The 10,309-nt window shown below is 24.8% G+C and overlaps 1 protein-coding gene and 1 long non-coding RNA gene across 10 annotated transcripts in view; one reads left to right on the top strand and one right to left on the bottom strand.

Annotated features, from left to right (window-relative positions):
- The window catches only part of LOC102679485 (spidroin-2-like), a 13,018-nt gene that overhangs the window by 1,293 nt on the left and 1,416 nt on the right, over window positions 1-10,309 (bottom strand). The window contains exons 2-8 of one of the 9 annotated variants that reach the window (XM_006612301.2): window positions 9,023-9,046; window positions 8,208-8,550; window positions 7,508-7,780; window positions 7,149-7,368; window positions 6,454-6,708; window positions 4,852-4,908; window positions 1,587-2,279 (exon numbers count right to left, since the gene is read on the bottom strand). In XM_006612301.2, coding sequence (XP_006612364.1) covers window positions 2,240-2,279; window positions 4,852-4,908; window positions 6,454-6,708; window positions 7,149-7,368; window positions 7,508-7,780; window positions 8,208-8,550; window positions 9,023-9,043 — 1,209 coding nt within the window. In that variant the 5' untranslated portion in view covers window positions 9,044-9,046 and the 3' untranslated portion in view covers window positions 1,587-2,239. Of the gene's footprint in view, window positions 1-1,586; window positions 2,280-4,851; window positions 4,909-6,453; window positions 6,709-7,148; window positions 7,369-7,507; window positions 7,823-8,207; window positions 8,551-8,630; window positions 8,804-9,022; window positions 9,047-10,309 lie in introns of those variants that run through there. The other 8 variants (XM_006612302.2, XM_006612303.2, XM_006612305.2 and 5 more) reach the window with 8 other exon arrangements.
- LOC116185140 lies at window positions 7-6,705 on the top strand. The gene is made up of 2 exons (XR_004149914.1): window positions 7-223; window positions 6,425-6,705. It is a non-coding gene; the product is annotated as an uncharacterized LOC116185140 (long non-coding RNA).

Raw genomic sequence — 10,309 nt, 5'->3', positions numbered from 1 at the left:
TTTTTTTTTTTTTTTTTTTTTTTTTTTTTTTTTTTTTTTTTTTTTTTTTCTTTTTTTTTTTGCTTTAACGAGCAAAGAGTAAAATGGCGCACGCGTTGAACATACCTTCTGTTTAAATTCAAAGCACCGCCAGTTTTGAGCGCAAACGCAATTTGTAGCACGTTATCCGCAAATCGAAGCTTGCATTATTCACCAGAGTCGCATCTATAGGCCACACGCATAGGTAAGCGACTTGATATCGTCTCTTCAATAATTTGACGTTGATATGCCACCAGGATTAGAGTGCGCTGTATTTACGCGCAATTCGTCGCACAATTCATGATTACGCTGTCTAAGTACAAGTCATGTAGATACCATCAAAAGTTAAATGACGTTCTGCATTTCTTATGTTTTTCTATTTTTAAAAGTTTAATAAGTTTATAAATTTACATATCCTTTTATATACATTTTGAAGTTCCTTAAAATACCATATTGTATATAAAAATAACATGAAAATTTTTTGCAATTTACTTTATTTGCAATCACTACTTTAATTTTAATGATCGAGATCAAGAAATTTATAATATCTTCATAGAAATTTAATATATTTTCACTTTTGATATTATTATTTATTTGAGACATAACAAATAATTAAATTTAATAATAGACATTTTTACTTATAAGCACATATAATAAAAAAATTTTTTTCAAAAAATAAATTTCATTAAATTTTAACAATAAAAAAGTACGTGATGCATGAAATTATATATTTAATACAAAATTTTTGCACATATTTAATTATTGAATGATATGAAATCTATTAATTATTTTAATTAATTACTAGTAATGTAAAATAATAGTAATATTATAAACACTTGATCTTGATTTAAAATATATTTGTATTTAATATTGCATGCTCATTAATATATTTGTTTAATAATATTCAATATCCCTATATTGAAGTTTGGACAAAAGAAAGAAAGAAAGGAAAAAAGAAAAAAGAGAGAAAAAGAAAGAAAGAAAGAAAGAAAAAAAGAAAGAAAGAAAGGAAGGAGAGAAAGAACAATTTTACAATGCAAAACGTCATTATAATAACTATCATATGTATATCGCGTATAAACGCGCGCTAATAATACCTAGATTGTTTTGCCGAAGAACGAGAAAGGAATAAATCATGTTTCAGTTGATCTTGTATATAAATTTCTTCGATGGTCTCCTTTTAATGTATCCATTAATCGATGTCGCATATTTCAATAAAGAGTAGAAGAAATTTTGGTAAAAAAAAAATTTATTTAAAAAAGAAATAAAAATATGATGAATGATCGAAAGTTAAAAATAAATCTTGATTAATTATTTAGCGTGTATAAGAGAATTTGACATAGAGATTTTGCGAATAATAAGGTATTTATAAAGAAATTGTAACGAGGAAAATGTACTTGTAAATATTCAAGCTAAGAGACTTAAAGACATATACGTTTGAATTTTATTTTTCATTCCGTTGAGGTACATTGATAAATTCTGCAAACACGTTTCTTTGCTTTATTAATGAACATTTAAAACATTATCCAAGTTCTTACGTGTAAAAAAAAAAAAAAGATTATACAGCATTTTTTGTTTAATAGCCTAAGTCACCATCTTGCTGATGCTAAATATTACAAACTTATAACGAAATCATCTATCCTACTAATGTGTAATAATCATGTGACTTAAGATAGATAAAAGATAATTCAACCCATACCTTTAGGATTGGGTTGTACCACTATGAGAGAGAGAAAAAGATAGAGAAAGATAGAGATAGAGAGAGAAAAACATTGGAAATATCAGGAAAAAAAACTACGAACACAAATCGCACAAAAAGAATATATATCCACTATCTGCTGGAAAAAATGAACGATATATAAAATTTCTTGATTCCACATTACAAAGTTCACTTCAGTCAGGAATTCAATCTTCTTCTTTCTTATCTTCAAATAATCGTAGTTGCTTATTTCATTAATTCATTCATTATGTTGCTGATTGATGTGCTCCTTATTCTTACCGTACCTTAAGTTAGTGTGTTAAACGTTAGATCGTATCTATATCGTTATATCATATCTATATCATTATACATAGTATCGTATGTAATGGTATGGACTCTGTATGTCGGACGCAGGGCAGTTCCTAGGTTTTCGATTCCGTAAGCGAATGACCACCACTAAAGAGGCATTTTTTTTTAAGGGAGCCTTTCGCATGCGCTTAGTATTCGCTTTAGTGTACGCTTTTAGTACCTCGGTGGCATCGCGTCTGCCGGACCTGGGAAGCTAAAAGGTCAAAAAATGAAAAATCGCAGTATTAATTTCTTCATCGCCTTTCGGCGCAACAATAGCTGGAAAGTATAAGATGTAACACTGATATGCACGAATACGTTTTACTTTTATACTTTTTCATTCTCTTTCTTACATAACGGCAGTGTCGCGTTCACACTGTCGCCTTTTAATATCACACCACGTATGGATATACCTGATTTTAACGATTGAACCTCCTCGCAACGCATGTAACACACATTTGCCGAATAACATACAACTTACAGACCTGGCTAAACAGTTTTTGAACTATCAATTATTTTGTACTTCTTCTACGTGATTAATTTAATAAATTATTTTTTTTATTTATTATTTCATTCATAATACTATTAATATGCAAATAAAGATAATATATATGTATATATAGAAAGAGAGAAAAAGATATTTCGATATTGTTTTTAAATAATTGCATAAAAATTTTAATTCATATTTGAAAATTTAATTAATATATGTACAATCTATCGTTAAGTATTAAGAAACTTTTTAATATTACTTTTTTTTAAATAAAATATATATAATGTTTTACTATCATATAAAATTTAAAATAATAAAATGCATATATAAAAAAAAAAGATGTAAAAAAAATATTTTCTAATATTTAAATAATTTGAAATTCGATGAAGATGAAATATTCCATTAATTTCGTTATACGATAATTGTTAAGCAACTTACAAGCAAAATACAAATATAAATAATATAATCATTATATCTGAATTGAAAACAACATATATAAGCAATATATTCTGATATATATGCACAGGTCTGATAAGTTGTCACATGTTTAGAACTTTTACCGGCACATTCAAGTATTTCTCGCTATTGTCGCAAAAAATTATCGATGACGTTCGTTTAAACGTTCATGAATATTTCAGAAGTTTGAACATTCGAAAAAAGAATTTCTGAATGATCGTTGAAAATTTGTTCTGCTAGCTGCTTGATCACTTGCAATTATGTTGACAAGAGGCGCAATAGCAAAATAACGCAACGCAATTTTTATAAACAATCAACCCGGACTTTGTCTTCATCTCTCGTTTATATCTCGAAACGTAATACGCATTTTTCGACGTAGAATATTTTTTTTTAAAAAAGCTAAGGCCGATGCGGTTTCGAGGCACAGAGAGATCGATGGCGTGCATCTTCGAAATTCATGTCGTTTAACGGCGCAGTGTGTCGTAACGCATTACGGTTTATTTTTCACCATCTACCGAACCGAGTTGTTCGATTAATCGCAAATATCTTGAATCACGTACACGCTGAATTCGCGGACTTTTACCGCAGAGTACATAAAAGAAAAGAGGTAGCATTAGGCAAAAGTGATTTTTTTTTTTCACAAATACGAAATACTAATCTAATAATATTCTTCTTTTACATAATGTTTGAATTTAACTTATTTAATGTTTGAATTTATATAATAACATTATAATATCATCATAATTTCCAATTAAAAATAATTTAATGTCTTAAAAATCTTATTCATTTTTTCATAGCGAAAGTACATAAATTTTATATTTTATAAATTTATAAGTTTTATAAATTTCAACGAATTTATTATATTATATTATTATAATTGTGTTAAAAAAAAATACTAGTAATTGAATAAAATATCAATTATTTATAGATGAAACAAAATTGAAACAAAATTTCAAACTATTAAAATTATTTAAAAATATAGATATTCAATTGATGTCAATGACAACCAATTTTTTTTTCTTTTTTTTTTCTTTCCTTACAATCGAAATAAAAAATTAAAACTTGACGTAATTACTTTCTTTGATAAGATAATTCAAAGACAAAATTTTTTGCTTATTTCTCTGATTATAATATATTTATACAATAATTTTTTAATTTTCATATATCTCACACTTTATTTTGATAACTTAATAATTTTTGTATGTACGTATATTAAAATACTTAAACTGAATTTTAAAAAAATCTAAAGTCTGTTTCTTGAATTTAATATATAATAATATTAATATATAAATAAATTGTAAAGATTTGTATTTCGTCATAAAAATATTATATTAAGAAACATATTTATCTATAATACATCTATAAATAAAATATACTACTATTTTAATATTATTGCATTAAAAAGTCAATTAATATATGAGTAATAATTAATAAATATTCAAATGTACAACTACCTCTGTTCTCTTTTACACTCAACACTAGAAAAGTCGCAGAATAATTTATTCATATTTTATCAACAATAAAAATTAATCTTGTACCATTGTATGCACAAATATACGCTCTCTATGATCAAGAAATATTGATTTCGCGCTGAGTGTCACATCTTATACTTTTACAGAAAATGTTTAGCCTATCTCGATCCGCAAAATATAAATACACTGATATCAGTGTTCAATCAAACTGAATAACGTTGCGCAAAAAGAGCGTGGTCGCCTAAACAACGAACGATTACTCGCAAGTTAATATCGCTCTTTAACGCTGTGTGATCAATGTCACTTTGAAAAACGCATTGGTGTAATAAGTGTAAATATTAAATAATAATAATAATAATATGACTTACCGTCCGCCACCACGTGGAGGACCATATGCATCTGGTCTGTCGTACCCTTCGGTATAACTGAAATAAAAATTGAATTTATTGTAATAATTAACAACAAATATTAATATATAATATGTTTTTTCCGAACAAAAAAAAAAAAAAACAAAAACAGGTGATTAAAAATTTCAAAAAATGCTAATTTTCTTAATATTAAATTCCAACATATTTTTAAGCAAAATATAAACAAATCATTTTTATTAAAATTTAAATTTGTATTTTTTTATATAAATAATTTTAACTGATAATCAAATTCATGATATAATTATATATTCTAATTAGTATATTAGTATATACTATATAGTATATATTATATTAGTATATAATAATAACTTGAAATAATAATTGGAATATTTTTGTAAAAAGCATTGCGAATCATCAAATAAAATTTTTTTTGGAGAAAATAAAAATTTATCTGATTTTTTGTTTATAAAATTTAATTCGATTTTATTGCTAAATATAATTAAAAATATAATAATTCAAATAGAAAAATAATAATATTTTTTCTTTCTATAAATTTTTTGAAATTTATAGAAAGATGAATTTTTATACGAAGAAGGATGATAAAATAAAAAAATAAAAAAGGATACACGCGCGCCATACAAAACATACATACGTATATATTTCATATTTTAAAGTATATGTATAGTATGTAGCCTAGTCTAATAGTCTATTAGTATATAGTTAATCTAATAGAAGAAGGATATCATTGGTTAGAACCATTGAATCATTGAATTGTTATTAAATAATGTAAGTGTTAAATAAATAAATAAATAACATATTGATGAATATTTTTTTAATATTAAAATGACAAAGAATATATAAATTCTTCTGTACTGTTGCTGAATGAAACATAGTATATATTGTATTTGTATTTTTTTTTTTTGACCTTTAAGGTCATTACTTATCTAACAATACAATGTTTGAACAACATTAAGATATCAATATATTCTTCATTTAACAGCACAATAATGGCAAACAAAATTTTCAGTTATCTATATATGAACAAAATTTATATATTTATATATATATTATATATATTTCGTAATAAAATAAAATGAATATCTTATTGTTATTGTGTCAATAATAAAAAATTTATTTTAATCGGCAAAATATTTAATCGATGCGAACGAATATCGATACTATTAAATAAGCAATGACCTTTGAATTTCATATGAATACGCAATAAAATATTTTACTTTGTTACATATGTATAATTGAAAATATAACTTCTTAGAAAAAATATAAGTATAAATTATTGATATTTGGATTCATATTTATTATGATTTTTTAATTACTTTAATAAATATTACTATATATTCCTGAAGTTTCATATTAACTTTATGAAATATTATGTATAATTATGTACATCATGATTTTATATAATATTTTATATGAAATTATAAATAATATATTTATCATGAAATTATAAATAAAGAATATAAATAAAAAAAACAAGCAATTTCATAATAATATGTTTGATTTTATAAAATAAAAATCATTAATATCATTTAATATATAAAATTATTTATTTTAGATAATAAAATGAATAATTTTTTTACTTACCCTCCACCAACAGGTGGATATCCACCACTGGGGACAGCACTGCCAGGTCTTCTACTAAACATGTCTGCTTGTGGTCCAGGACCAGTACTATAACTAGGTGCCCCAGTGCTGTAGCTGGGTCCAGTACTCATTGGCCTGTTAAATGGAGGCATATCATTAACAGGGGGACCATCCCTCCTGTCATAGGCCATTGAAGCTCCCTGACTTACCCCCCCGGGCCCACCCATCATATCCCCAGGCCCGCCCGGATAACCCCTGTCATACATAATTGGAATATATTAACCTATTTTCACTCTATCCTGCATAATGCACCAAAATTTTCTCAAGCATAATTAATTCAAGATATACTATATTTGCAAATTTTAAATTAGTATAAGCATTACAGGTTAGAATAAAAATAAAGTTTCAATTCATAATCGTTATACTATCGTTAAAATGTTTTTAAAATGCTGTAAAATATTTATTCTTCTATTATAAATATTTTTTTAAATTGTCAAGATTTATATAAATTTCTCAAATATTAAAAATGTGTTTTTTACACACATAGAATACACATATAGAATCTTATAAAAAGAAAATTTATTACTAATTGTTAATTCGAATCTTTAATATTTAACTTATTATTTTCTTTAAATTTATTAAATTAGTAAAAATGCAATAAAATAAAATCTAATGTGATAAATAAAATATATTACCAATGACTTTCATCATATCCTACATCTGTGTAACCCGTTCCATACCCAGTAGTGGCAACTGCACCACCACCATTTCTCATAGGCCCAGTTGCAGCTCGATCATAATCATTTCTAGCTGTATAATCAACTGTACGATTTGCACCAAAATTATCTGTACGTCCATAATCCATTGGACCTGGTGCACCTCGATTAAAATCCCCAGTCATTCCACCTCCAACTACTACAAATAATATTTTATGTTATTATATTAATATTTTTTATTATTACTTGAATTAACTTATTTGTTAAATATTTAATATTCAAAAATATCTCTACAAATAAAATAATTAAAATAATTAAAATATTTTAATCACCATTACCATAATCCGTTCTAGCTCCAAAATCTGCAGCGCGACTGTAGTCGGTTCGACCATAATCAGCTGTTCCAGTTGGTCCATATCCTCCAACAGCTCCAGTTGCTGGTCCATATCCTCCTCCCATTCCAGGTGCCGTAGAAGTGTAACCCATTGCCGCGCTTCCCACATTTTGACCATATGCTCCACGATCAGTGTATCCAGTCCCGAAGTCTGCTCCACGTCCACTAAAGTCTCCAGCGCCACGATTGTAATCGGTGTACCCCGTTGCGACGCCACCTGCAGCAGATCCATCGTAACCAACGAGTTGGATCGGAAGAACTGTAAAGCATGCCGAGATATCCAATTTGTATTTTAGTCTGTATTATAAAAATATATTTATTTTATAATTTATTATTTTCTCATTGTATTATATTATTGTATTAAATCTATCTATATTATAAATTAATATTGTTATATTAATTTCGTATATATTAATAATATTTAAGAAAATTATTAAATTTGATATAAAGTATATTTATTTATATATTTAATATTTTTTTATATATATATAAGAAGTATATTAATATTTTTTTATATAAATTTTTAAATGTATTATATTTTTAAATATTGAACAATTTCTTATAATGAATAATATTAAAAATTATAATTACAATGAGAAAATAATTATATAAAAATAGAATATTATAAAAATAAATTTACTAACCTCTTCTATCATTGTATGGTCCAGGACGAGCGTCTCTACCACCGTCTCGTCCTCCCCTACCACCTCTCACTGGTCCACCTCTTCTGTCTCCATCCCTGCGTCCTCCTCCTCCGCCACGTGATTTGCCCGTAGATTGTTCCACGTTGATTGTTGCCCCTTTGAAGTTGGAATTGTGAAGAGCTTTGATTGCTGCAGCTGCATCTTCCTCACGTGCCATGTGGACAAACCCATACCGATTCATGACATCGCATTCCGTTACCTCACCAAATCGTAAAAATAATTGTCGCAACTCATCGTTGCGACAATTTTCTGGTAACCGACCCACAAATATTTTTGTCTTTCTCTGTAAAATTGAAATATACAATTAATAATACTTATTGACATAACTCTTTATTTACTAATAATACATGCATTTATAAATACCAATTATTAAAGAAAACGTTACGTTTATATTGTACCTCTAAAATCGACCATACCCCTGTATGCAGAAAGTATGGTGTCTGTTTGAGATTTTATCTTGCTCAAAATTTTTGCTATTGTTACAAAAATCATATGATATAATAATAATGTAATATTACTGAGCTTATATTAAAATTTATATATTATAATTATAAATAATAAGTTATAAAAGATTTTAATAAAATATATAAAAAAATTACAAAAACACAATACTTTACGTACCTATAAATAAATTGTGCCATTCAATTTATATTAATCATTTTTTTGAAAAAAGTAATATTATACATGAAAAATAAACAATGAGGTCATTAAATAATACAAAATGGAAGACAATTTACTATTAGCATTGTTCTTACCGGTTGATTAGATGAAACCATTTTCTGAAAATAAAAAAATAGTGTAATTAATTATTATCTTATATATATTATCATTACACTATTAAATGATTGCATTTTATATTTACAGTTATTTAAAATTCATTAAATAATAATAGTAATAAATTACATTTATGAGGATTGCTTACAATGTATTGTATATTTTTTTTATAATTATATATACAACATATATATGTATAATTATATATATGTTGTATATATAATCATATATACAACAACATATAAAATATTTATAATTATACATTTATAGACAAAAAAATGTTTTCAATTGTGTTTTTAATTCTCTAAATATAATAAAATATACAAATCTATATAATATGTGTATCATATGTATCATAAGAATATGGAAATTAATCATAAACCTAATATAATAAGATATCTTATATTTACAAACATTCAAAAAAGACTAAGCCGATAGTACGATCGCATAATATTTCGAAATTTACAAAATTTTCTTATATATTTCTTTTATAAATGCAGTTTTTATCTATATAAAAGAATTCAATTTGCATGATTCTAATAAATTTAATAATTCTTATTACCATAAAGTAATAAAGAACTCAAATTTATAAAAAGATGATATAAAGGTGATTTATATTCTAATCAAGGATAAGACTGAAATTGATTAATTTGTAAAATAGTTTATAACAGGAATATTATATTGATGTAAAATAAATAGAACTAAGATATTTGTATTTATTTTTTATTAGATGAACTTATTATTTATTAAAGTATAATTAATAGTTCTATTTATGAAAATATTGCTAAGAAATAAATAGGATAATAATGACTTAACAAGCAAAATTAAAATGCAATATATATATATAATAATATATATAATAATTTGACTAGAAATTAGATGGTATATGTATTTAATTTATGTATTAATTATGTATGTAATTTATTTCTTTCTAAAAATCTAATGAAAGAAAAAATGAATAAACTTGAAAAAAAATAGATAAAAAAAAATTTATTTTTTAATATTTTTGTATACCGCAAAAGAATTTTAGAATATTTTTTGTCTAAATCTATTTAAATTTTATATTGAACAACATTGAACTTAACAAAATATAAAATTGAAATATTAATGAAAAATGATATTAATATTTTTTTTATAATAAATATGTTTATGAAATTCTAAATCTCATTAATTATATTTTTTATGAAAAAAATATAATTTAATACATTAAAACTCTATATTTGTTTTTAAAATAATTAATTTTTTAATATATTTCCTTTTTATAAATT

The sequence above is a fragment of the Apis dorsata genome, unplaced genomic scaffold (assembly GCF_000469605.1).
Source record: "Apis dorsata unplaced genomic scaffold, Apis dorsata 1.3 scaffold_108, whole genome shotgun sequence".
Taxonomy (NCBI): domain Eukaryota; kingdom Metazoa; phylum Arthropoda; class Insecta; order Hymenoptera; family Apidae; genus Apis; species Apis dorsata.
The sequence above is the reverse complement of the archived record's forward strand: the minus strand, read 5'-3'. Positions and strand labels throughout refer to the sequence as shown.